The following is a 27327-nucleotide window of genomic DNA, read 5'->3' as shown; positions in this document are numbered from 1 at the left end:
CTCGAAGGCTAGTTCAAGATCTCCATATGTGTACACTAATCCGAGTAGGGTTTGCGGCCCTACAGAGACCCGAATTCGATTAAACATAATTGGCATAGCCAAGCAGATAGGTATTCATAAAACAAAAACATGGCATGACAAAAACATGTATAGCATAATTTTCAAATAATCATGCTAAAAGGGCAAGTTCACATTTTAGTAAGAAATGCCCACCTCAAAATGCAATTCCTTAACCGAAAGTTCCTCGACTTGGTCTTAAACGACGTCCAAAGACCTCCCTTTAGAAAAAATACTTAATTAGACATTAAGAAGTCAAGAAAACCTAAACATGAATGCGTCCTAAGTGCGTGTTCATTTTATTTTTATTTTTTTGTCCTTATTTTCTAAAAGTTCTAGGGTCTTCGAACATTAATTAAATAGGGTGATTTAATAAAAAAATAAGAAGTAATTTCATTAACTTTGGGAGTGTTATTTTCCATGTGATTTATTCAACGTCTAAATTAACAAAAATCTGAAAGTTTCTACAACTCAACTAAATCCGGGGATTTAATCCTGACCATTCGACGGTGTAGGGATTTAATTTGTGACCCACTACCGAGGCCCGTCTATTTTAATCTCATGAACTACCATAACAAACAATCCTATATTAATTTCAGCCCAAAACCACCTCACACTCCAGCCCAAACATTAATTAAACCTTCTTGTCCAAGTTTAACTTAAAAAATGGCCCAACAACAAAAGAAACAGCCCAACCACAAGGCTCCTAGAACTATCGGTCAACGCCTCTTTAATCTCTCGTCTTCTCCAGCGAATTCTCCGTTCGCGGTCGACCGACGCCGTTCGTTGCTCGGTCAGGCAGCCCCTTCTGCTGCTCACACCTCCGTCACTCCCTCTGCCTCTCTCTCTTTCTCGGCGGCTACACATAGGTGCAACTCCGCCGCCAAAGCTCCTAAGGCTAAGTCTGACAGATCCCCCCCCCCCCTTTTTAAAGCTAAGTCCTTTAATTTTCCACCACTTAGTTTATTATTGTTACTTGGTGATCTAAGTTTGATTGGAGGGATCTGCTCTAGGTCCTAAATCCTTTTATCAGGAGCATCAGAGAAGTATTGCTGTTATGTGATCTAAAGCTTAAGAGGAAATTACGTTTTCTTCTGTTCCATTTCAGTTCCTTAAGAGCATCCACAATGGCGCCTAGCGCACCGCCTAGCCGAGCGCCGTCGCTAGGCGAACCATTGGAGGAGCCGAAAACCGCCGAGCGGTTTTCCGGAAATCAATTTCGCCTAATGCTAGGCGGTCAAAATCCGCTGGGCGATCCGCTCGGCTCCATTGCAGAGCCCGGATCGCCCAGCGCATAGCCCAGCGGATTTTTTATTTTTATTTTTATTTTTCGAAACACTATATATACGCGATTTGTAATTTTTTAAAATTTTTGTACTTTTTTAAATTTATTGTACTTTTTTTAAAAATTAAAATAGTATTATTAATGTTTCCCGTATATGTCTCGTAAATTAAATTTCGTATATTGTGTTATTAGTGATGTGGCTATTGATGTGGCTGGGCTATTTATGATATGGCTAGGCTATGGCTGGGCTATTTCTGATGTGGCAGGAGAATTTTTAGTATTGATGATGTGGCAGGAGGAGTTTGTGGCTAGGCTATGGCCGGGCTATTGCTGGACTATAACCACTGTGGATGCTCTAAGTACTTCTGGTTTGGAAAGAAAAGTATTAGAATTAAAGGTGCTATTGTGGTATCAATTTATTCCTTATCCTAGTATGCTGTGTCGTTAAGTGTTGATTTCCTAACATGCTTGATAAGAAATTGTGGTGAAAGAGTTTACCTTGATGCTTCTTCTGTTAGTTAAAAGAAAATCACAGCAACTTCTCCTCGAAGCTTCACCCTCTCACTTGGTTTCTCTTTAGAATTGATTGGAAGTGGTGAAAGAGAGAAACTGTGAAACTGAAAGGAGACATGTGTGTACATATATATTGGAATCTGGAAAACCTGCAGCCTCTGGACTTGATGGCTGTTATTTGTAGTACATGGTGTGTAGTCGTGGTGTTATAAATGGGCTGATCTCCTCCTTTGTTTTTCTCATTGCAGCAGGATCTCTTTGATGATCTTCATCTTACTTTTGTTTATTTTTTTTGTTTTTAGTCTGGATACAAACACTCTTGTATTAATACACTTTGTTTGATTATTGCAGGTACAAGAGAGAGAGAGACGGCTGTTGGAAGGGGAAGAGAGTGTAGGGGCTGACAAAAAGGAGGCTCTAGCTGCATTATAAGTAAAACAAGTTTGTTCCATTTCTCTTACAGGAAGTTTCCTTTAATTCTCGTGTATATATATGCATTAAAATACCTTTTTGTAGTTTACAGGTCAGGAAGGGAAGTGTGGGCTGTGCAGGCCGTTCGAGCTGGAGGTACCCTCAGCCCACTGGGCTGTGAAGGGAGGTGTAACTTGGGTTGGAAAGAGAAAGCCCGAAAGAACATTTGCGTTGTATTTTAAATTTCCTTTTTTCGAAGATGCATAAATTTTTATTTTATAGTTAGACTTTGTATTTTAAATTTTTCGAAGATGGTTTGAAACTTAATATAGACATTTTATTTTATAGTTAGACTTTATATTTTAAATTTCTTGGGGTATCAATCCCCGTACCTCTCGCATGCTAAGCGAGCACTCTACCATCTAAGCTACATCCCCTTTTTTGCTTTGAATAAATTTATAAATAAAACTTGTGATAAATCGCATCACCAATTGTTCAGCAAAAGAAAAATGTATAATACGAAAATTAGGTGAAGTGACATTGAAAGCAATTGGGACACGTTCTAAAATTAATAAAATATGCTCTAAAATAATTTTTAGATGTCTTTTGTACGGTGATGTATACATCTGGGAACAAGAGGGTACAGTTGTACCTCCAAAACTGTGATGTTTAATACTATACGTAGTCTTAGATTAACAAAAGCTATCTATGACCCAATGCTAAACGTTCTCATCTTGAAGGCATAGGCTTGGGTTCGAGCCTTCTCCAAGCTCTTTTTTCCTACTCTTTCTTTCTCAATTGGCTTTTTTCTTCCAATTAACTTTATTTAAATATATACCACCTCTTTTTCAATTTAATTTTGTTTATCAATTCATATTTAGTTTTCATTAAATATATTATTTTTAGTAAATACATATATGACTAATATAAAGCAAACTTTAATAATTGTTTACAATAAATTCAAGTTTAATTACTAACATGAAAGTATCATAAATTAGTAATTATAAAACTCTCATCTCATAATATTCATATCTACATAATACTATATTCCTAAGTAACAAAACAAAACATTAATACGTGTATTTCAAATCCATAATTCATCGTCTAAGTGACACTAGTATATAATTTATTTTTATTTAAAATAAGTTTTTTAATAAAAAAATAAAGAAAAAGATTATATTTCAAATACTAATAGAACAATTGATAAAACAAAACAAAGAGAAAAAAAAAGATTAGTCATGTTTTGAAATTTTATTTCTGAGTATAATTATTTTTTGCACCCCATATCAAAAATCCTGGATACTCCACTTTTGCAAGATCTAATTTGGTTTTGATAGATAAAAATAATGTACTCCCTAAAAAAAACTTTTTAGGTTTGTTATAACTAACTGGACTTAAACAATATGGCGTACAAAATATACTCAAGCTGTAATTAAAACATTCTTCAATTACACGGAAATGAATTAGTGCATGTTGTGAAATATTGCAGCTTTTTATATAGTTTCATCATTAATGTACGTGCCTACGATCAATTTTAAGGCCATCCACAACGCTGTTCCTATATCGTTCCTATATCGTTCCTTAAACCACTATTTGAGGGCCCCACTGTACTTTTTTACTCCATTCCTTAACTAAGGAACGGAACCTGCAACCCTCCGTTCCTTAACCGTTCCTTAACCGTTCCTTAACCGTTCCTTAAATTACTATTCATTCAATTTCATTTTTTTATTTCCAACTAAATTCAATTAAAAAAACACACTTTATTAAAAAACAAACACACTTTATTAAAAAACAAACACACTTTATTAAAAAACACACAACATTAAAAAAAATTACAACTTAAACTTAAAAAAATAAAAAGCACACAATTAAAATCCTAAAAAAATAAAAAGCACACAATTAAAATCCTAAAAAAATAAAAGTACACAATTTTAATAATTTCATCCCCCAAAATTCGCCCAGTGTTGTCTCCGATGTGGAGGTATTCGTCGAACATGTCGGCCGTTTGTCCAGTCGCAAGCTGACGGATTGATGCAGTACATTTCTGCAGCGTCGTGTGGCTGGGACGGCCGACCACGTCGTACCCTTCCTGGAAGAACTCTTCCCAGGCTGCCAAAGTATTCGCGATGTGGAGAAATAAAGGTTTCCCCATGCGGAAACGGCGACGGAAGTACGTATCTCCCCAAACCGAGTTATCGCAGAAGTAGTCGCGTACTAACCTTGCAGCGGCTTCCTCCCGGTTACGATGGATGTACGTACGGGACCGTCGTTGGGGCGGCGCGGCTTCTTCGGCCTCCCGTCGTCGATCTTCTTCAAGTGATTGTTGCAATATTTGACGCATTTGTTCAAAAGGATCCATTAGTTTGATTAAATTTGGGAGAAGGAAAGCAGAGTTGATTTGAGATGAAAATTGGGGTGGAAATAGAGAGGAATAGATGTGTGTTTGTGATTGAAATGAGTATGAAATAGGAGTATTTATAGAGTAAATAAATAAATAAATAAAATACAAAACGGATATAAAAAAAGGTCACATTACCGTTGCAAAAAAAAATTGAATTATTGCGTCACCGGGACGATGCCCACTCGCGGGGCAGCGAGTGGGTTTCACGCGTCGAATGGGAGGCCGCCACGTCGCCTCGGCGCGTGGCGGAACGTTTCGTTCCGCGTTCCTCCGGAACGGAACGCGACACGGCATAGGAACGACATGGGCACGGAATGGCGACGGAACGGAGCCTGCAACGTGTGCCGCCGCGTAACCGTTCCGCCGGAACGGCATAGGAACCGCAACGGCACAGCGTTGCGGGTGCCCTAAGTATCTTAGTACTATCTTTCTCTTTTGAGAAAATCAGCTTTATTGTCTCCCACTTCAACCTTAATGGTGCAATCCAGACACAAGACACAAAAAAACAAAGATAAAGAATCGATCTAAAATTAAAACAAGACATACATAAGGCCATCCACAACGCTGTTCCTATACCGTTCCTAAACCGTTCCTTAAACCACTATTTGAGGGCCCCACTGTACTTTTTTACTCCATTCCTTAACTAAGGAACGGAACCTGCAACCCTCGTTCCTTAACCGTTCCTTAAATTACTATTCATTCAATTTCATTTTTTTTTAATTTCAACTCAATTCAATTAAAAAAACAAACACATTTTATTAAAAAACACACAACATTAAAACAAAGTTACAACTTAAACTTAAAAAAATAAAAAGCACACAATTAAAATCATAAAAAAATAAAAGTACACAATTTTAATAATTTCATCCGCCAAAGTTTGCCCAAATGTGCTCAATTAGATCATGTTGGAGTTGGGTGTGGGCGCTAGAGTCGCGTGTCCTTGCACGAATAGATAACCGTTCTTGTATAGACGGATGCGCTCCACTTCGAGGCGGACTACTTGCGGTTGAGCTTCCGGGGGATTCGGGGTCGAACCAATTTCCCGCCTCGGGTCCTTCGTCTTGGACAATCATGTTGTGCAAGATTATGCACGTATACATGATGTCGACCATGTTCTCCATGAACCACGTACGAGCCGGGGCTTTGATGATGTTGAAGCGCGCTTGGAGAACCCCGAACGCCCTCTCCACATCCTTGCGAGCAGCCTCCTGCTTCTGCGCAAAAAGAGCCTGCTTTGGGTTCGCAGACCCACTGCACGTCTTCACGAAGGTAGGCCACTTCGGGTAGATGCCATCGGCGAGATAGTACCCCATTTTATAAAGCCGATTGTTGGCGACGAAGTTGATGGCCGGCGCTTTACCATCCAAAACTTCGGTCAAGAGGTCGGACTGGTTGAGCACGTTTACGTCGTTGTTCGACCCGGGGACCCCGAAGTACGCGTGCCAGATCCAAAGGCGGTAGTCGGCAACAGCCTCGAGTATAACGGTTGGGTGGGTACCTTTGTGGCCGCTCGTGTAGGACCCCTTCCACGCCACCGGGCAATTCTTCCATTGCCAGTGCATGCAATCGACGCTGCCGAGCATCCCTGGGAATCCGTGCACTGTTTCGTGAAGGTCGAGAAGGAACTGACAATCGGCCGTGCTTGGCCTCCGGAGAAATTCGTCGGTGAAGGCTGCCCGGATGCCTTTGCAGAATTTGAGCAAGCACATTCGCCCAGTGCTATCTCCGATGTGGAGGTATTCGTCGAACATGTCGGCCGTTTGTCCAGTCGCAAGCTGGCGGATTGCTGCAGTACATTTCTGCAGCGTCGTGTGGCTGGGACGTCCGACCGCGTCGAACCCTTCCTGGAAGAACTCTTCCCGGGCTGCCAAAGTATTCGCGATGTGGAGAAATAACGGTTTCCCCATGCGGAAACGGCGACGGAAGTACGTATCTCCCCAAACCGGGTTATCGCAGAAGTAGTCGCGTACTAACCTTGTGGCGGCTTCCTCCCGGTTACGATGGATGTACGTACGGGAGCGACGTTGGGGCGGAGCGGCTTCTTCCGCCTCCCGTCGTCGATCTTCTTCAAGTGATTGTTCCAATATTTGACGCATTTGTTCATAAGGATCCATTAGTTTGATTAAATTTGGGAGAAGGAAAATAGAGTTGATTTGAGATGAAAATTGGGGTGGAAATAGAGAGAAATAGATGTGTGTTTGTGATTGAAATGAGTATGAAATAGGAGTATTTATAGAGTAAATAAATAAATTAAAAAAAAAAACGGCTATAAAATTAACGGTCTCATTACCGTTAATAAAAAAAAAATTTTTTTTTTTATTAAATTCGAATTTTTTTTAAAAAAAATGAATTATTGCGTCATCGGGACGAAGCCCACTCGCGGGGCAGCGAGTGGGCTTCACGCGTCGAATGGGAGTCCGCCACGTCGCCTCGGCGCGTGGCGGAACGTTTCGTTCCGCGTTCCGGAGGAACGAAACGCGGCACGGCATGGGAACGGTGGCGGCACGGAATGGCGACGGAACGCACGCTGCAACGCGTGCCGCCGCGAAACCGTTCCTCCGGAACGGCATAGGAACGGCGACGGCACCGCGTTGCGGATGCTCTAAATAACACAGAAAATGGGCTCCTCACTCATCTCTTTTGTTATTTTTAGTGAAACCATTGTTTTGTTCCATACTAAATGCAGATTCGACCTGCAATATGACACAATGCACTCATCGTAAAATTTAAATTTAAGTTTTGCTTTATATCCTTGTGTGATTAATTGCATATGATGTAAAAAAAAACAGTTTTATTAAGTTCAAAGTTGTCTTTTAGTCGTATAATTGTTCTGTAACTCTGTTTGGTGGAAAGTTTTCAAAAACATTTCTGCTTATTATCTCCTGATATAAGTGACCTAATCCGAAAAAAATACTCTATTACTTTTTACACAGAAAAACCTACCAATTTTAATAAACTCAACCACTTTACACATAAATAAATTGTTTACCCTATGTTCCCAACTCCATAATTCTGTTGACTAAGATTCTAAGAATATGAGACTCATTTAATTCGAAGATACCCCAATAAAATTGACTCACTGAGAGTAAAGAACAATGGATTGTCAATATCATATGTTCGTGTTCATAAATGTAGAGATTGCTGTATAAGAATATATACACACATAATATTACAACTACTAATTGGATAAATAATAGTAGTAAATTTATGTTACAGAGATATGGAAAAATGATACTATTAAAAAATGGAGATGCGGGGTATCGATCCCCGTACCTCTCGCATGCTAAGCGAGCGCTCTACCATCTGAGCTACATCCCCATTGGTGTTAACTTTCTATTAATATAATTATATATAATGTAAAATTGGCATTCTTTTGTTATGTTGAAATTGGATTTGCCTTTAAAAGTGTAGAGTTTATTTTATGATGATGCATAAGGAATCTCAATATCTAACGAATGTCATAGTTTTTGTGTTTATTCTTTTTTAGCTTTCTCTTAAATTCAAAGTTAATTTGTTCTATTAAAAACGTGTAGAAAGAAACAAGAGAGAAAGAGCGCTATCTAAGTTTTTGGACTGCGCAGCCTTGGTTTTAGACACGATCAGAGGTTCAAATGTTGTCAGATCGGAAGACTCACCGAGCTTCATGTTAACCGAGTGAAATAGAATTTGAACGTTTGGATCTTCAGTTATGAATTTTTGAACGTGACCGCAGTTTCTTCATATTTTTATTTCAACTTTTTTAAGTTGTGTTGAGTTTCTAGTGCAATCGCTGTGTTATTGAGAATTAGATATTACTGTAAACTTCTTGGGTGTATTCTGTCTTTAATGATAGTGGATTTGGTAGACAGATGGGTCTCGTCACCTTTATCTCTTCACATTAAAGAGAGTTTTCCACGTAAAATTTTAGTGTTGATATTTTCTATTGTAGTTTCTCATTATCATGTCATCATTGATTCGCCTACATTAGGTGCTATACATTTTGCCAATTTAGGAGGTTTGTTTATTGTTGTGCCTTAGAATTATGCCACTCCTCCCAACATAAATGAATTTCTATAATTTTATCTCACTATATTTTTAAATCGCTAAATGTATTATAATTCAACACAATGGTAAAAGTATACCAATAATATACGGCACAAAAATACGCAGAGAGATGTTAGCTAAGTATTGATGGGTGCATGATTAGGCAGAAATTGAAGTGTTGCTCGTGATTCGACTGACGTGTTGCTATTGATTCAAACTTCAAAACATCCTATTTTAGCTGACATCACTGCTGTACTTAACATTCATAATTCAAGTGTTCACGGACTTGCATCCGGTTCGAACCGCCCGTAACGGTCGGTGTATTTTTTCTGAACCCAAATCATCACCAAGATAAGTGGTTGCGATTCTGATTTTCCGTATTTTTGGAATTTTATTTATGTAATTTTTAGTTATTTATTTAAATTTCACAAATACTTAGTAAAAACATGCATAATAATTTAGAGCATCCGCAATGGGCGGACGATGGCACGCCCGTTGGCGCGCATCGTCCGCGCCATCCATCGTCCGCACCCATTGCGGGTGCGCGCCATAGGGCGCAGACGATAGTCGCGCCCTATACTTCGGTCGCGGAGGATAGCACGGACGATGGCCATCGTCCGCCCCATTGCGGCTGTCGCGGACGATGGCGGACGATGGCCATCGTCCGCCCCATTGTGGAGGTCGCGGACGATAGACCGCGGACGATGACACGTGGTTTCGTTTTTTTATAAATACCGTTCATTTGTAACATTTTATTTCACGCGATTTCATTTTCAAAACTTACATTTACATAATTACTACGAAATAGATTCAAGCCCCAATAGTCCTACGTTTAGCGCAGGGGCGCATTGCCCGCGGAATTGGTCCGACTTAGTTTTTTTTTATTAGTTCAATGATGTAACTTTTTTTTATTAAAACTTCGTCGATGTTATTTAGACCGTTTTTTATTTACTCGTTACTTGTTATTTGAAAACAGTTAAATTAATTAAACAAAACAATAAAATGATGATGTGGCGTGCCATAGGGCGCACCTTAGGGCGCCCCACTGCAGATGGGGAGGTAGGAGGATAAAACTGCTGACGTGGCGCGCCTTAGGGCGCCCCATTGCTAATGATCCTTAAGAGGATCGCGAATTTACAATATCTTTTGTCAATTTCAAAAACTTACACTCCATCTATCTCATATTAAGTGATTGATTACTTTTCAACACGTGTTTTGGAAAAACGATAATAAATATTTAAAGTGCAGAGAAATTAAAGTAACTAAGAGGATAATGTATATACGACGTACTTCTATATTATTCTCTATTACTTTACTTTTTCTCCACTTTAACTATTTATTATCATCTTTGCAAAATAGCGGCCGAAAAGAAATCAATCACTTGAGTTGAGACGAAATCAATCACTTGAGTTGAGACGGGGGAAGAATATTACTAAATGTTAATTTATTTTCTTAAAAATGTTACGTTTACATAAAATGTGTGTTAATTAGTAAGGTAAGATCACTTCATATCTCTGTTTAATATGTTCAAGTTTTTAGTGATTTCGAATGCGTTTTTATGTACGAAAGTGTATCTTAACAGCTCATAAAAAGTTTCAAGTTTTTAGGGTCAAACCTCTAAAATATTTATTGCAGTATAAAATAAAATTTATTAGTATAATATAATAGAGGAGTGATCAAGGTCTAACTAATTTTTAATATATAACTAGACAATAAATCACAACCATACAATATATCAATCCAAAGGCTAAAAATAAAGACACCAAATCTTTCATATTTAATTAACAAAAATAGAATAAGGGCATTATTGGAAACCAAATTTTATGCTAGATGCATTCAATCTCACCCAGAATTGCTCACACAAAACAAACTCGGCGACACCGTCTTCCGCTCCGTCACCGCTCGCAGCACCGACAGACCTCCATGGTCGTGCCCTCGCCTCCTCCTGCTCCAGTCATTTCAGTGATGGTTGGCGATTAGACATATTGTGCATCATTTATTGTATTTAAGAATAAAGTTGGATCCACAATTGCAAAATTGTGTAGCATTTATTGTATTTAAGAATAATTGATAGTATATCTGTATATGACATTGCAAAATTCACAAAATATCAGAGTTTGCAATTGGAGAAAGTAATTAATACTATATCTTATTTTATGAACAATTGAAGCATGAGTGTAAATTCACAAAATAATGGTGAGAATTTGCATTTATACAAAATAATAAAATACCCCATAAAACACTTTTTGAGCAAAGTTTTGACCAAATTTATTGACTTAAAATTGTATCGAATCTATCTTGTTTTTAGTTGTTTCATCAGATTCATCTCAAAGTTTAAAATTATCAAATTTATCTCTAATTTTCAATAATTTTGTTCTAACCTTTTTAAGCTTATTGATTTTATTTCACTTTTTAATATACACAAATTTTTAATTTTAGAAGTAAATATATGAAAAATAATTGAGTAGATTTGATAGATTAGTAGGTCGAAAATTTTGAGAATGTTGGGGATAAATTAATAAATTTAAAATTTTAGGATGGAATTGTTATGGAATAATTTTAATTATGTCGATTTAGGACTAAATGATCTAGTGTAAATTGGTTTAAAAATTAATAAAATAGACAAACTATACATACATAGGTTGTACATGCACATGCATGTAAATTAATTCGATGTATTATTTGTTGTAGTAGTACTACAATTTATAGGCATGACTTGATACAAGTATTAGAGCATGCACAACGGTGGACGCTGGCAAGGACGAGGCTCGCCGCCGCTGCGCTCACGCCGCTGGCGACGTGGCGGCACGCGATTGGGCAACGGCATAGCCGTTGCCTTTGATTTTTTTAATTTAAAATTCGTTATTTAATTTTAAAAATGATACAAACAATAAAAAAAATATTTTCCAAATCACAAAAATATGGCCGTTTTTTTGCCCTTTTTCTGATTTTTTTTATTTTTCCCCCAAAATCATCTATAAATACACACATTCATCATCCATTTATCACTTCAAATCATCTCTCATTCATCTCTCATTCATAATTCTCATAGAAACTATCAACACATTCATCCCTCACTCAAAACCTCAAATGGATTTCACCCATCTTATGGCGGAAGGGGAGCGCGAAGAACAAGAATACTACGAACAACATCGGGCCGCTTACGAAGCATACGTCGCGGCGAATACCCCCGCTCCTCCTCCTCAACGAACTAGATCAACTCGCCGCTACATCGATCGTGACCGGGAGGGAGCTCACGAAAGGCTCGTTGCCGACTATTTTGCCGACTAGCCGCAGTTTCCGGCAGATTACTTCAGACGCCGTTTTCGCATGTCAAAGCGCATGTTCATGCGAATTGTCAACACATTGTCCGCACGTGTTGAATTCTTCCAAACAGGTCCAGATGCAGCCGGCCGGTAAAGTATCACGCTGTTGCAGAAGTGTACGTGTGCCATCCGACAACTCGCTACTGGGCAAACGGCCGACCTCTTCGACCAGTATTTGCATGTTGGTGAGTCCACTGGAATCCTTTGTCTAAAGAATTTTTGCGAGGGCGTTCGTTCAGCTTTCGGTGATGAATTCCTTCCGGTACCCACCACCGATGATTCCCAACGGTTGCTTCGTCTTCACGAATCAGTCCATGGCTTTCCCGGAATGCTTGGCAGCATTGACTGCATGCATTGGAGGTGGAAGAATTGCCCGACTGCTTGGAGGGGGCAACACTTAAGCGGTCACAAAGGCGGCGGCCCAACACTTATCCTTGAGGCGGTCGCCGACTACCGCCTATGTATTTGGCAAGCATATTTCGGCATTGCCAGATCCAACAACGACTTGAATGTGCTTTATTCTTCACCACTCTTCAATGATGTGATGAATGGTGTAGCACCGGCGATCGACTTCACCGTCAACGGAACTACATACAACATGGGTTACTATCTCGCCGATGGTATCTACCCAAGGTGGTCGACTTTCGAGAAGACGCTCAGTAACCAGCACGACCCGAGACGGGTTGTTTTGAGCAGCGTCAAGAGTCCGCGCGGAAAGACGTCGAAAGAACCTTCGAGGTCCTTCAAGCCCGATTCAATATTGTGAAGGCCCCGGCTAGGCTGTGGTACGTGAATAATATCGCCGACATCATGTTCACGTGTATTATCTTACACAACATGATTATAGCCGACGAAGGACCGATGGCGGCTAGCTTCTACGACGAGGATGGAGCCGAAAGCTCAACCGCGAGGTCTCCCCCACGCCGAGGTGCGCATACGACGGTTGGCCAGAGGATCGAGACAAGGCACACAATGTGCGATACCCGAACCCACATTCAGCTACAAGAAGACCTAATCAAACACATGTGGGCGAAATTCGGCAACGAGTAGTGGTTTTTTTAATTTTAGGATTTTAATTATGTAATTTTTAATTTTTAGGATTTTAATTATGTCTTTTTAAATTTATTTGTAATTAGTAATGTTATTTCGGTTTTTTAATGAATTTTCATATTATGGAAATATTTTTGTTTAATTGAATTTTAAATTGAATTGTGCTCGTCCTTGCGGAGGAGCACAGCTGTGGGTAGGGGTGGCAAATCGTGCGTGTCGGGTCGTTATCGTGTCGACACGATAACGACACGAACACGATAACAACAAACACGAACACGACCCGTTAAGAAAACCTAAAACACGAACACGAACACGAACACGACCCGCTACCCTCAGACACGAACACGACACGAACCACTTCGGGTCAACACGACACGATAACAACACGTATTGGAAAGTGATTAAATATTTAAATGATTTAAATGAGATATGAACATACGAGACTATGAGAGTCAATTTAATAAATATTGAAAAATAAAAATAATAAGAATTAATAATATTAAAATATTATTTGTTAACGGATAACATGAACCCGACACGAACACGACACGAACATGTATTGCTAACGGATAACACAAACCCGACACGAACACGACACGAAATTTTCGTGTCCTTAATGGGTCGACCCGATAAGGACACGAACCCAATAAGCTCTGACCCAAACCCATTAATTTCGTATCGGTTCATGTCATGTTATCGTGTCGTGTCAAAAATTTCCAGCCCTAGTTGTGGGTGTTGTGCTCTTGCCAGAGAGCAGGCAGGAATAGTGACGTCGGGCCACAACCGTGCTCGCTGGCAAGAGCATGGTTGTGGATGCTCTTACTTTAGTTAATTCAGAGGGTTTGTTTAGAATATAATAAATTTAATCATCAAGGTCTCAAATATGACATGACATTACAGAGGGTAGGTCTCCAAGGCAGTGGAGGTCTGCAGTGTAGGTGTACAGGTTTTTGGTAAGTTGACTAAAATGCCCCTGAAGGCATTTGGGCATTTTGGTCCGAAAAATGGCTACAAATATATAATATGTGATTATGTTTAAGGTTAGGGTTGTCTGGCGATTTTTTTTTTGTTAGGGGCCTGCAGTGACACAAATGAAAACGTTAGAGATTTTTGACGTAGTTCACTCCAAAATTTAAAACTAAACAAAAAATATGAATAACAATGATACTACTAAAACTATATTGAAGAGAGAAAAAAGTGGACCAATAGAATCATTCGTACATCAAGGGCTTTCTGAAGTAAATCGAAATGAAATAAATAAAGTGACAGAAAGATAATGATTAATGAAAATTTCCTGGAACCAATTATGAATAATGGGTGCTCCCTCAACTCACAGCATGCCCATGTTCCTCTTCTGAACTTATAATAATTCAACCTCCACGTCGCACAGATAGAAATCTACAACCACTATGATTTTATGGTTTGAAATTTAGTACTAGTACAATATACTACTTACTTAATTGTTAATTCACCCTAAAAATCTGAGTAGGAAAAATACAAAGGATAGCAATAATTAGCATGCATTCATGAAAACTGAAATCCATAGTGGAGGAGTGATTAAATGAAATAGTGAAGAGTAACATAAATAGGAAATCTGGAAAAATCCATTACTAACTTACATTTGGAAAGATGGTGGTGGTTTTATTGGAAGAAGAAGAAATAGTCTTATTGTTATGCATCCAAACCTTGAAAACCTGCCTTTTCACTCCTGTCTCGGCGCAAAACCTCTGCATCTCCGCGTCGTCTTCTCTCGGAATCCTCCACCCCACCTTCTCCGCGAACTCCAGCATCTTCTCCTTCTGCGCCGCGCTGAACTTCGTCCTGAACCTCTTCTGCGGTGGCGCCGGCGCCACCGCGTTCAGATGGAAGGCGCTGAAGTTCAGCTCCTCGCTCGAGGAATCTCCGCCGCCGAAAGCCATCCTGATCGGCTGCATCGCCGAGGCGGCGGCGCGGTGGTGGTGGGGAGAGGGCAATGGCGGAGTGAGCTGGAGCGGGTGGACCATGGCGGAGGCGTGGTGGTGGAGCTCCTTGCGGTGGAAGTTGCGGTGGCAGGAGCAGGCGGCGCAGTTGAGGGCCTCGAGGGAGCCCTCGTCGCCGCCGGGCATGAACTCGCCGCAGCCGTCGGTGACGTTGCCGCCGATGTTGACGGCGTGGTTCTTCAGGCACTCGCGGTAGCTGACTCTCGGGTTGGCGGGTTTCGGTCTCGACTCGCCTCCGCTCATGATATCTTTTTCTTCACCACCACTTAATGACATGACGGGAGTTTATATATTTCTTCTCCTCGGCGAAGGGTCTAACTCTAAGATGATTTCATTGTATGAGATGAGAAATGAGAAGAAAATGATGGGGAATTGTAATTAAATGGTGGTGTTGCTGGGGTTCCAACAAGAGACAGGTTGGTTGCTTGTAATGAAGCTGAGAGTGAGAAAGGGAAGAGTGAGAAGAAGAAAACAAGAATCGACGCAGAAGAGAAAGAAAGAAAGAAGGCCGACAGAGTCATGTTCGTTCTGCCACATGGCCCCATCCCACCCATTCATTAATGCCCCCCTATTTCTTATCTTCATTTCCCATTTAGGAATAGTTATAACTTATAGGACTACTTCTTGTATTTTCACTCAACCCATCTTACCTTCATAACAATAAGATGTAACCAAAATAAACAGAAATATCTTTATATAAATATTCAATTAAAACATGGATTTAAATAAAAAAAGTAGGACCAAATTAAGATCCACTATCGTCTCTAGGCCCAAATGAAAAACAACGTGAGGAATGAAAAACAATGTTGGTATGGGCTTTACCCCAAACCCTCGCCCATCTGCATTCCTAGTAACACATTTTTACATGGACCTATACTACGTAACATTTAATAGTGAGAAGTTTATAAATTAAAACATGCTGATATTGTTTTCGTTTGAATGCAAACCTTATTATTAAAAGGTTATTTTTGTTTCTAAATACACGTCCTTTTAATATATTTTTTAAAAATTTATTTTTGAATATAAATATATAAATTTCATTTTTTCTGATTTTCTTCCTACAAACAAGTCCAGTTAAATTAAAGTTGACGTATCATTTTGTCCGATTTTAAAATTTTTATATACGTATAATTGTGATTAATGCATAACTAGAGACCAAATTTTAGTCACGACAATCCAAATCCAACAAATCATGCATTTTTATTAACAAAAATTTACCTAGGGCATTTATATAAGCAAATATAGTTACTATTGATAGAATATCAATATCATTTTTCTATTTTCAATCATTATAATACAGTAGTTAGTTATCACGGAAGACGTGAGTTACCATTTGATTCTTTCGTCATTGTATTGGATTAGTTATGTGATCCTATTCAACCATTTACGCTAAATTCAAACTTATTTTTGAGTATATGTTACACTAAAAAATAATTTTACTCCAACAAACTACATCATATTTAAAATTTACATTATTTTTGGGTATTTCTCTAACAAAAAATTTGCAGTAACACCAAATATGGTGTTATTCCATTGAAAACCTAAAAAATGAGTTTGTGTTTAATGTATGATTGGAGAAATTGTCTACTCTACAAATAAGTTTTGGTGTATAATTGGAGATGATCTTAATCGTCAAAATTTAACCTGGTGTGCACTGCAAAAGAATATACTACTCTTATGAAAAATAAATAATTAAATAAATTGTCCTCCAAAATGGCTTAGATTCAACTTAAGTACTATTACACGTGAAAAATAAATAATTAAATAAATTGTCCTCCAAAATGGCTTAGATTCAACTTAAGTACTATTACACGTGTTTAACAAGACACTCATTCCTCACACACTTCTTCAACTACTAAAAGTGACTAAGGCCACCCGCAACGCTTCCCGCGGATGGCTTGTATCTCGTCCCGCCGAGACGAGACGGCGGCGAGACGCGTTGCAACGCCCCGTCTCGTCCCGGTCTCGCCGAGACGCCCATCCCACTGAGACGTCTCGCGGACTGGCTCGCCACGCGCCTGCTCCACGTGGCGCGAGCTAGCGCCACGTGTGACTCCCACTCGCTGGCCCGCGAGTGGGCTTCGTCACGCTGACGCAATAAATTATTTTTTAAAAAAAACGAATTTAATAAAATAAAAAAAATTTAAAATGAAAACGGTAATATTACCGTTTTTCGACCTTTTTTTAAATTTTTTTACTCTATAAAGACTCCTATTTCATCCTCATTACACACACAAACACACATCTATTCTTCACAAATCATCTCCAATTCCTCTCCAATTTTCATCTAACCTCTCCAATTTTCATCACAAAATGTCCGGCGACGGAAACGAGGGCGGCTCCGGCGGGTTTGACATCAACGCGTTTGGTGACTGGAGGGCATGTACAATGTCTTGGGTGGTTCCGGTTCCGGTTCGTCGACGCCGGGCTCCCAGGGCTCGCCGACGCCGGCGGGGTACCAACCACCCTATTTTGATGGTGATGCATACGATCGTCCCTCCACCCCGAGGTATTCGCAGGGATTATCCCAAATTCGGGAGGATTGTCCGGATGAACCCACTCCGGAAGAAGGACGAGGCGGTGGAAGCTCCAGGGCATTCGACGCCGTGGAGGAAGAGGCGGAGGCAGAGACGGCCGAGGAGGAGGAGGATGTAGGTCGGCGTCCGTACAGCCGCAAGGACATGATGGCTGTGTACAACGCCTGGATCAGCGTCTCGTACGATCTCATCGTCGGGAATCAACAAACCCGGAAGTGCTTCTGGGAAAAGGTCACCGAGGCCTACAACGAGATTAAGCCGAAGGGGTCCCACCGCCGCACATTGAAGATGCTCTGAGCTTACTTTGACCGAGTCGACAGAGAGGTCAAAAAATTTTGCGGCATCTACAAGAACGAAGCGGCTCATTACCAAAGCGGAGCCACGGGAGCCGACATTTTGAGATCGGCTTTGCGAGTCTATTTCGACGACACCGGCAAAGAATTCAGACATGTCGATATTTGGGAGGCCGTCAAAGACGAGGAAAGGTGGGCCGGCGGTGTCCGGTCCAGCTCGGGCTCGACCTCGAAGCGCACGAAGTACACTGCGGGTGGCCAATACTCGTCTAGTGGTGGCGGTTCGGGCAGCGCCGCACAAGAGGTTGCCTCGCAGGAGGTTGAGGGCACGACGAACTATGCAGGGGGTCCTCCCGTGGACGCCGTCGGCCGCAAGAGACCAAGGCGGCGAAGGCGGCTAGAGGGAGGAGGGGCCGAGACGAATCAAGCCAGGAGGGCTCCCAAGGGCCGCCCTCCTCCTTAATGTCCATGTACTTCATCGCCACGATGGCGGACACTTCCCGCATGACGCCTGCCCAATTTCAAGCCCATCATGTCGGCATTGTGTATCTGGGGGGACACCTTGGTATTCAGCCTCCACCGCCTCCCTCGGGAAATGATTTGTCGGCCGAGTAGTTTTTATAATTTCTATAAAATTGTATTTTAAATTATGTCTTTTTTTATTTATTTTGCCACGAATTTAATTATGTATTTTTTTTAGGATTTTAAGTTGTAATTTTATTTTATTTAATGAAGTGTGTTTTTATTAATTGAATTTATTGGAAATAAAAATAAAAAATGAAATTGAATGAATAGTTAAGGGATGAGATGGTTAAGAGACGGATAAGAGATGGAGGGTTGCAGGTTATGTCTCTTAATTAAGAGATGGAGTGAAAAGTACAATAGAGCTCATGAATAGTTAAGAGATGAGACGGTTAAGAGATGGATAAGAGACAACGTTGCGGATGACATAACCATCCATAACACACCGAATAAGATGCAAATAGCAAGTATTAATTAAAATCTTCACTAATTCAAAATGAATAGGACCATCATCTAACAAGATGCTGGAATATTAATTCTATCTATTCCCGATAATTTTTAAGTATTAACATATAATATTGCAATTTCTAGGAACTAGTTAATTATTCGAGCACATACGAAATTTTTTTATACTCTATTAATTAATTAAATCATTTTTTTATGGTTTGGGATTATGTGTTGCGCTGTTTATCCCGCGCAATGCATTCAGCGATGCAAATGTTTTAGTACTGTTTAATTTCTAAACAAAGAACTTTTTGTTTTCAATTGTGTAGATTCACAAGTAATTTCACCACCAAATCCATTATTTATATTTGTCGTGGGAAATGACAGCCTAATAAAGCTAAAAGCTCCGGTTAATGGAGTATCGTGGGGATGAGAGAAATTCATTTTTGACTTTATTGAATAAAAAGTTGAAATTCATGGCAACTTTTTGTCTTAGAATAAATGTATACTTATTCGGAAAATTGAGTACGTTGAGTACAAATGCAATTATAATCGCCTTTATGAAAAAATCAGCCAGCAAGTTGAAATATATTACAATATATAGTTTCTCTAATATGTTTAAGGTTATAGATCTTTCGATTGGTACCTATTGTATATTTTACATCACTTTTATAAATTTACTTAATCTTTAAAAATAGAATGACTCAACACGAAAAGCATTCGTTTCTATAAATTAAAATATAGTAAAACTCAATATTTGTATTGATCTACCATGTCATCGTTTCATTAACATTGTTCTCGTTTAGTTTACGTTTTTATGATATTTTTTAAAAATCATCATTGACAAAATTAATTTAACAAATATAATAATATAAATTTTGACTCCTTCTTTTATTTAATTTTTTAAAGTTATAGAGAAAATGGACAAATTGAATTTAATTTTTTATGCAACTTGTAAAATTAATATTATCAATAAAAAATTTAAGGTATTAGAATCAAAATTAATTGGATAAATTGAAAAAATAAAATTAACGTGAACTAAATAATAATGATAATCATAAATAATGTTTTTGTATCATACTACCCATTATATATTTATGGGCCAACATTTTCGTAGGTACATAAAGCTCTAATCCGACAAGTTTTGAATATAGAATCCGGTCATAATATATTGTTGTTGAAAAATATATGAGCAGTAAAATATGTATGTTACAGAATAAAATTCGTCAAAGAGATCAGATCGCATCTTGGTATATGCTTGTCGTTTTAGCATACAGTACATAATACATATGAATAAATTATAGTACTCCTAGTCCTAGTACAATAATTTAACTCACTATAGAGTATAGACGAACACTCACTCCTCTCACATCACATGTACGTATCTTCAAATTCAAAAAAAAGAGACAAAAAGTAGCATTGCCTCCTCCCTTTAATTTCTCTCATCTCTCCTGTTTGTGGATCAATTTGTATTTCTTGCGATGTTCTTTAAGCTTTTTCTTTGATACAGTACTCAAATCTCTTGCAAAAACACACTATTATTTCATAACATTACAAAAAAAAAACACAACAAAAATTAAGTAAGCATAATGAAATTCAGGATTACATAATAATGAAATAGTAGTAGTAGGGTAGTAATGAAGCAAACATAAATTAATGATGCATGGATGGATCAATTGAGTTTGAGTGGATAGTCATGTATGCAATCCTCCCACGGTCCATTTTTGGGGGGTTGAACATTGTTGAGCGCAACCCACACAGCACTATTGCATTTGAATCCACTCCCAAACGCAATCTGCCACACTCTGTTCCCCTTCCTCATCCTCCCCTTCGCCTCCACGTACGCCAGCTCGTACCAAATCGAGCTGGACGACGTGTTGCCAAACCTGTGGAGCGTCATCCTCGACGCCTCCACATCCACTGGCAACAGCTGGAGGTTCGCCTCCAGCTCATCGATCACCGCCCTCCCTCCCGCGTGGATGCAAAAGTGCTCGAACGCCATCTTGAAATCCGGGATGTAAGGCTTCATATTCTTCCTCCCAAACACCTTCTTCATCACCAGCGTCGCGAAGAACAGCAGCTGCTCGCTCACCGGCAGCACCAGCGGCCCCAGCGTCGTGATGTTCGTCTTCAGCGCCCCTCCCGCGATCGCCATCAGATCCTTCGACAACGATATCCCCGTCTTCCCCTCCTCGTCCTCCTCCTGGTACACGCACCGGAACGCCTTGTCGTCCGCCCCTTTATGCGTCCGCACCACGTGGACGAGCTCGTATTTCGATCTCCTTTTATCAGAAGATTTATTCGAGAGGAGGATCGCCGCGCCGCCGACTCTGAACAGGCAGTTGGCAATCAGCATCGATTTCTTCACGCCGTGGTAGGAATTCTGAGTGATGTTCTCCGTGCTCACAACGACGGCGTATGTGCTCCGGTGGAGCTGGAGCATGTCTTTGGCGAGATCGACGGAGATCACGCCCGCGCTGCATCCCATCCCGCCTAAATTGAAGGTCTTAATGTTGCCCCTGAGCTTGTATTTGTTGACGATGACAGCGGAGAGCGACGGAGTGGGGTTGAAAAGGCTGGAGTTCACGACGAGGATGCCGATGTCCTTGGGGTTGATTTTGGTGTTGGCTAACAAGGAATCGAAGGCGCCGAAGATGGCCTGCTCTGTTTCTTCCCTGGCGGCCTTCATGGTGGGGGAGGGAGGGATCATGAGGATGGCCTCGGGGAGATGCGTGCGGTCGCCGAGGCCGGATTTCTCTAAGATTTTGCGCTGGAACTCGACGGAGGAGTCGTCGTAGGAGCCGGAGAGGCGGAGGCGGTCGACGAAGGAGTGGAGGGGGAGGCTGTGGTCGTCGCGGGGGCGGTAGCAGGAGTAGTCGAGGAGGAAGACGGGGCGGGGGCGGGTGAGGAGGTAGAAGGAGGAGGCGAAGGCGGCGAGCATGGAGGCGGAGATGACGGAGACGAGGTGGAACTGGAGGTGGGCCCAGAGGAGGCGGAGGTCGTCGGGGGTGAGCTGGAGGAGGACGAGGATCATGAGAGGGGCGATGCAGAGGGTGAGGAGGTGGGATGTCAGGTAGTGGTACCCGAGTTTCACGTATTTCAGCTTCACGCTTTGGAGGAAGTCAGGGAGGCGGTAGGTGTGCTCGCGTTCGGCTGAATTCACCTTCACTCCTTCCATTTTGAGTGGGGAAATTGGATGTGAAGTGAAGATGGGTAGAGAGAGTAGTATAAATGTATAATGTTGTTGTTATTAACGAGGTAAATTAGAGGTTTGTTGCCTTTGGGAAACAGTTTTATAATCTAATTTGGTAATGCATTGCAGAAAGCATATGCTTTCTCACGTGATCCGTCGTGATTCATTATTAAAATATTTTATAATTTTTTATTATAACTTATTAGTTCATATTTAAATATAATTTCATTTTATATTTATGGGGATGTATAAATATATTTTATCTTTGATTACATTTCAAATATTAGTGTTCGGTTAGTGGACTTAGTTTGATTGAACCCGAGTTTTAAAAAATGTAATGAAAAGTGTATAAAAAAATAGTGGGAAATAAGTCCTACTTTTATATAATATTTATTTTATAATAAAATATAAGAGAGATCAAATTAGTGGAATGTGAGATATATTACCAAAAAAAAATGAGACATTTATTGGTAAACCAGTGAAAATGACAAAATGAGACGATTATTGGTAGATGGAAGGAGTATATAATTTTGAAAAGCGCCAAATTTAATACAAGATATTGATTAGGATTTATTCACTTCGTCCAATAAATTTTGTCAAAAATATAATGTTAAGTAGTTGAAAAAGTCACTAGAATGTAGATTCTACTTTTATATACTCCCTCCGTTCCATTAAATATGAAACATTTGGTTTTCGGTACTGGATTTTGTGTAGTGTTGTTTTGTTAGTTAATGAATAAAAAGTAAAGGAAGAGAAAGAAGAAAAAGTAGAGAGATTGTTATTTTTATTTTTAACAAGACAATCCAAAGAGAAAAATATTTCATTTTTAATGGGACATGAGGAGTATTAGCAGTGTACTAATAAAATGTGAGTATAAATGAGTTAATGGAATATGAGGTTCACTACCAAAATGGAAAAAAATGAAATGTGACAAATTTTGTGGACGATAGAAATGGAAAAATATGACAAACTTTCTGGGATAGTGGAATTATATTGTAATACTCTCTTTATTTGGTAGAATATGATATGCTTATTGAATGACACGGGATTTTAGAAGATGCTTATAATGTGTTAAACGAAGAGAATAATGATTAAATATGTTAATGTCTAGGGAAAAAAGATAATTAAAATTATAATTGAAAATTTGAGGATCCATTTTAAAAAAATAATAGTGGGATAAAAAGTGTAATGTTTTGTGTCGGTGGAATGGACTGTTTTTCCAATTACAGCTTATTAAAGTAGCGAAGGATGTAAGTATAATGGAACACAAAGAAAAACTGTGGGACATAATCATGATGATAAAATAAAACATTTTGGTTGATTCAATGGCCGATCAAAAATCTATTTTCCTACTTGATTTGATGAATTAGTACTACTACAACATAAAAATAGAAATGATAATTTAGTGACTACTTTTCATATGACTTATTCACGTTGTATTTAATTCATTTTCATACAGTATCACAATTTATCCATTGGTAAGTTAGAAAAGTGATATTCCTATGGGAGCGGATATTGGGCCGAGAAGCCCATATATGATTTGTTTTGTTTTTTTGTATTTTTTACACCTGAAAATAACAAAAAGAAAAAAAAAGAATTCCGTTTGCTCATTGCGTTTTGCATTCCATTTTCAAAACTCGAACTGAAATTGGTACCTACCAAAAAAGCAAAAGATGGATTCTACTGCTAACAATCAAGAATTCAAGGTGTTTTAACTGATATTTCTGTGTTCCTCATTTGAATGAAACTGGAAAAATGCAAATTTGTGAATGTTTGATGTTGCGTCGCAGATAATCTTGGGCTCATCTTCTGTTGCCCGCAAAAAGATTATGGCTGATATGGGTTTCAAATTCACTACCATGGTATATTAGAATTTTTCGAGCTTTACCTTCAATTCAATTTAGTTTCATTTAGTTTTTATAATTGGTGTGTGTAGTCTGCAGACATAGATGAAAAGGCGATTCGCAAAGAAAAGACCGAAGATTTGGTTATGGCTCTTGCAGAGGCAAAGGTGCTCTCTGTTTCCATTCATTTTGTTTAATTAATTACTAATAAGACTGGTATAGCTTCTGGAGAAATAGTATAATTTGTGTGTTTGCTTTAGTAGGGATTTATTTATGCCCTTTTCATCTTTTAGATTGTGATGAGTGGGTTCAGATGAAAATTGTGTGTATAATTTTGTGCCTCAGGCAGATGCTATAATAGGTAAACTGGAGAATCTTGGGAATGAAGAGAAGGATTCTAAGCCTACAGTTGTAATATCTGCTGATACTGTATGTCTTTCATTTCCCCTGTGAATCTATGCTCTCCATTTCATTGTATTGTTTGCGTGTCTAAGTATTAACCCGAACCCTCCAATTAAACTCTTCTAATCTCTCTTTAATGTACATAATCTGGCAAGTGCCAGAAAGCTTCTGAGTGCTGTTTGTTTTAGGTCGTTTCATTTTAAGCTTATGGGCTTAACTCTAATTTTTCATTAGGTAGAAAATGTCCAACCAAAGCTTCATGGGAAAGACGAGGCAGAACCTACATTGCTAATCACCTGTGACCAAGTATAACACATTTCCTTGATTCAACTTATATAAGTTTTTGGACATGTTTATCAAGTGTTCTCATTCTACATTCTCCGATTCTAATAAATAATTTTAGAAGCCTTTCCCCTGGTTTGAAATTAACCATCTTAGGTTGTGCACTTGTGCTGCTAAACCACTGTTCAGCTCTGTGATTTGAGCTTATAGTTGGAAGTACTTATTTCAGTTATAGGCATTCGACTTAACTTACCTGGAAAGTGGTTTAAATTTTTGATCCTACAAACATTTAGGTGTTAAAACCAGTAAACCACACATGTGTACATCCAATTTAATTCTGAGGTTTTTCAATTGTCCATTTACTTGAGTTTTACTGTAAAGTAAAGTAGCTGGCTATCTTCAACCTGTTGAGTAAAATTTACCCTCACACCTGTTGATTCTAACTCCTTGTAACTCATTGTGGAATCCCATAATCTTGAATATCCCAGCTTCCATCTCTAAGTTAATTAAACCTATGTGTTTGGTTATGGTGTGCTAGGCTACAGAAAAATCTCTTAATCTTCATATTCATCCCTGACTCTATCTTAGAAGAACAACTTCTAGATTTTTTTTCCATAAGGTGAAAATTAGTACCCAATCACTCATGTAAGTTGATTATGATTATTTGGCATGAGATACCTACCAGTATCTTCTGAGCGCTTAATTCAATGTTTTAGATATATAGATTGCTATTACACCATGTTTTCTTTTGTCTCACTATATTCCTATAACAATATGGAGGTTGTGGTGTATGAAGGCATGATAAGGGAGAAACCTTCTAGCAAAGAGGAGGCACGTCAATTCATAAAAGGTTTAATGATATCATATACTCATCCTTGAATCCATCCTCTGTAAAATAGTAGTTTGCCACTCACATTGCCTTGCATATTTGTGTCGTAGGCTATTCTGGTGGGCATGCTGCCACAGTGAGTTCTGTTCTTGTAACAAACCTTAGCAATGGATCAAGGAAAGGGGGATGGGACAAAGTTGAGGTAATTTTGACTTAGGCTTCTTAATTTCATATTTCTGTAGTTTGTGACCTACGGATATGCTTGATAAATTACATTCTAAGCTGATAACGTAATTTTGTGGTTCACATAACATGCTATTACATGAGGAAGAAAACACACTTTAGAACACCCTATTTGTTATGAAGCTCTAATAATATGGAGACGTATAGGAGAAAGCAATAAACCGTATATTCACAGCAACAGAGTCTCCCCATATATAGGGAATGAAAAGCGAGGATTCCTACCAGAGAACCAGGTCAAATAGAGTCCTAAAATAACAATAGATAGATAAGTAAAACCTAGATACAAATATGATCAACAGCATTTATAATGTTTAGCGGGTATAAAACTTGGCGCGCTCTTGACGAAGCATCAATTCGAAATTAGTTCAATACCTGCTTTTTTTATGTTTGTAGTCTCTTCTTGTTAACATAAATTTAGTAGTCACCTTTCTTAATGCTCAATATGAGATGATCTGTCAAGGTGATCTGAATAGTCATACGGAAGTGTGTTAGTCACTTGGGAAACTATTATGACGTCATTAAGCATAGTGATTAGTGAGATTTTTGGAGATTATGTTATGGTGAAGTTCTTAATTGTTTGCTTAGTTTCCATAATCTGCACTACATACCAAGTTTTTGCAGAGAATGCATGTCTCCCTTTTGTTATTACCTGGTCAATATGTCAAGTGCAAGCTTCATGTTGTGGATAAAAATGCAACCTCTTTTGGTTTGAAGATAACTCTGGTTTTAAATATGAGAAGTGGTACTCATGATGTATGATATATTAGAAACTTTTTGTCTTATTGCTGATTGATTTCCATGAAAGTGCTACACCATGATGAGTAATTTGACTTGTGCAGATTCATTTCCATGATATACCGGAAGAAGTCATAGAAAAACTGGTATGTTGTTTAAACATATACCATTGTAGCTTGCCTTATGTATACGGTTACCAATGTTTGTTCTGTTTATAGATAGAAGAAGCGCTTGTGCTCAACGTAGCAGGAGGGCTGATTATTGAACATCCTCTGGTTGCACCATACGTTAAAGAAGTGGTCAGTACATCCTAATTTTTGACTTACTTCCCTAAGATAATGTTAATTGGAGCGACAAGCTAGTTCAAAATATATGTTAAAAGATGGATTTTAAAATATTTGCAGAATTTCATTCAATGTTTATAGAAGTGCCACACATTGCAGATTTTACATGTAATCTTGTGTCTCAGTGACTTGTTAAACAATTGAATCACTCAATTTTGAATTTTTAATATGGCAGGTGGGTGGAACGGATAGTGTAATGGGACTCCCAAAAGATCTTACAAGAAGATTAATGAAGGAGGTTCTGTGAATTGACTTCATTGCAGCATGAGGCATTAGTGACATTGCTGAGCTCTAAACATAAGGTTTCCTAGATTGTGAGGAATCTTATATTGCAATTTATTATCTTCGTGACTCTGAATATGTTCCATGAACATGTTTCAAGTACGTGGAAGTGCTAATTAACCAATTTTCATGCTCTATGCTGCTGGAGTAGTGTTGTAGTATTTCGTATTTCGTCGTGGGTAATTGGCACGTTATATAAAGTTGATTTCTTTCAACCATTTTTAAATTTGAAGGAACTACCAGATTTTGTCCATAAGAAATGGCAGTTCTGTATGAAACGATTTTGCATCAACGTAGAGATTTATTTATCTCTAAAATGAGTGTACGAAAAG

General features: G+C 38.9%; 3 protein-coding genes, 2 long non-coding RNA genes and 1 other non-coding gene across 8 annotated transcripts; 2 read left to right on the top strand and 4 right to left on the bottom strand.

Moving 5' to 3' along the window:
• On the bottom strand, nucleotides 1-1969 carry LOC121755374. The gene is made up of 3 exons (XR_006040716.1): nucleotides 1841-1969; nucleotides 214-278; nucleotides 1-59 (listed from the first exon to the last, which is right to left on the bottom strand). It is a non-coding gene; the product is annotated as an uncharacterized LOC121755374 (long non-coding RNA).
• Nucleotides 1970-2158: 189 nt separating this feature from the next.
• Nucleotides 2159-2616, top strand: LOC121755366. Its single transcript, XR_006040703.1, has 2 exons — nucleotides 2159-2296; nucleotides 2372-2616. It is a non-coding gene; the product is annotated as an uncharacterized LOC121755366 (long non-coding RNA).
• Nucleotides 2617-7912: 5296 nt separating this feature from the next.
• Nucleotides 7913-7985, bottom strand: TRNAA-AGC. The gene has a single exon. It is a non-coding gene; the product is annotated as a tRNA-Ala (tRNA).
• Nucleotides 7986-13907: 5922 nt separating this feature from the next.
• LOC121755336 (zinc-finger homeodomain protein 5-like) lies at nucleotides 13908-15576 on the bottom strand. 2 transcript variants are annotated; one of them, XM_042150656.1, is made up of 2 exons: nucleotides 14686-15576; nucleotides 13908-14143 (listed from the first exon to the last, which is right to left on the bottom strand). In XM_042150656.1, the coding sequence occupies exons 1-2, from the start codon at nucleotides 15319-15321 to the stop codon at nucleotides 14108-14110; spliced, it is 672 nt and encodes a 223-aa protein (XP_042006590.1). In that variant the 5' UTR covers nucleotides 15322-15576; the 3' UTR covers nucleotides 13908-14107. The 2 variants fall into 2 exon arrangements, with proteins under 2 accessions (XP_042006590.1, XP_042006591.1); XM_042150657.1 differs by lacking the exon at nucleotides 13908-14143 and adding an exon at nucleotides 14219-14473.
• Nucleotides 15577-20363: 4787 nt separating this feature from the next.
• LOC121755298 (3-ketoacyl-CoA synthase 4-like) lies at nucleotides 20364-22113 on the bottom strand. Its single transcript, XM_042150608.1, has one exon. The coding sequence runs from the start codon at nucleotides 22017-22019 to the stop codon at nucleotides 20514-20516; it is 1506 nt and encodes a 501-aa protein (XP_042006542.1). The 5' UTR covers nucleotides 22020-22113; the 3' UTR covers nucleotides 20364-20513.
• A 1505-nt stretch (nucleotides 22114-23618) lies between these two features.
• LOC121755332 (7-methyl-GTP pyrophosphatase-like) lies at nucleotides 23619-27156 on the top strand. 2 transcript variants are annotated; one of them, XM_042150652.1, is made up of 10 exons: nucleotides 23619-23740; nucleotides 23825-23896; nucleotides 23971-24045; nucleotides 24224-24307; nucleotides 24515-24586; nucleotides 25343-25412; nucleotides 25502-25593; nucleotides 26474-26515; nucleotides 26588-26668; nucleotides 26889-27156. In XM_042150652.1, exons 1-10 carry the CDS (start codon nucleotides 23708-23710, stop codon nucleotides 26958-26960), a joined length of 693 nt encoding a protein of 230 aa, XP_042006586.1. In that variant the 5' UTR covers nucleotides 23619-23707; the 3' UTR covers nucleotides 26961-27156. The 2 variants fall into 2 exon arrangements, with proteins under 2 accessions (XP_042006586.1, XP_042006587.1); XM_042150653.1 differs by lacking the exon at nucleotides 24515-24586.
• The last annotated feature ends 171 nt before the right edge of the window (nucleotides 27157-27327 follow it).

This window comes from Salvia splendens, chromosome 11 (assembly GCF_004379255.2).
Source record: "Salvia splendens isolate huo1 chromosome 11, SspV2, whole genome shotgun sequence".
NCBI lineage: Eukaryota > Viridiplantae > Streptophyta > Magnoliopsida > Lamiales > Lamiaceae > Salvia > Salvia splendens.
The sequence above is the reverse complement of the archived record's forward strand: the minus strand, read 5'-3'. Positions and strand labels throughout refer to the sequence as shown.

Bases quoted from the DNA above. Each gene is read 5' to 3' on its own strand.
- LOC121755336 (XM_042150656.1), bottom strand. From the start codon at position 15,321: ATGTCATTAAGTGGTGGTGAAGAAAAAGATATCATGAGCGGAGGCGAG. The intron at 14,144-14,685 runs GTAAGTTAGTAA...GTGTCACTGCAG, and splicing joins CCACCACCATCTTTCCAAAT to GCCCCTAACAAAAAAAAAAT.
- LOC121755298 (XM_042150608.1), bottom strand. From the start codon at position 22,019: ATGGAAGGAGTGAAGGTGAATTCAGCCGAACGCGAGCACACCTACCGC.
- LOC121755332 (XM_042150652.1), top strand. From the start codon at position 23,708: ATGGATTCTACTGCTAACAATCAAGAATTCAAG. The intron at 23,897-23,970 runs GTATATTAGAAT...TGGTGTGTGTAG, and splicing joins GTTTCAAATTCACTACCATG to TCTGCAGACATAGATGAAAA. The intron at 26,516-26,587 runs GTATGTTGTTTA...TTCTGTTTATAG, and splicing joins AAGAAGTCATAGAAAAACTG to ATAGAAGAAGCGCTTGTGCT.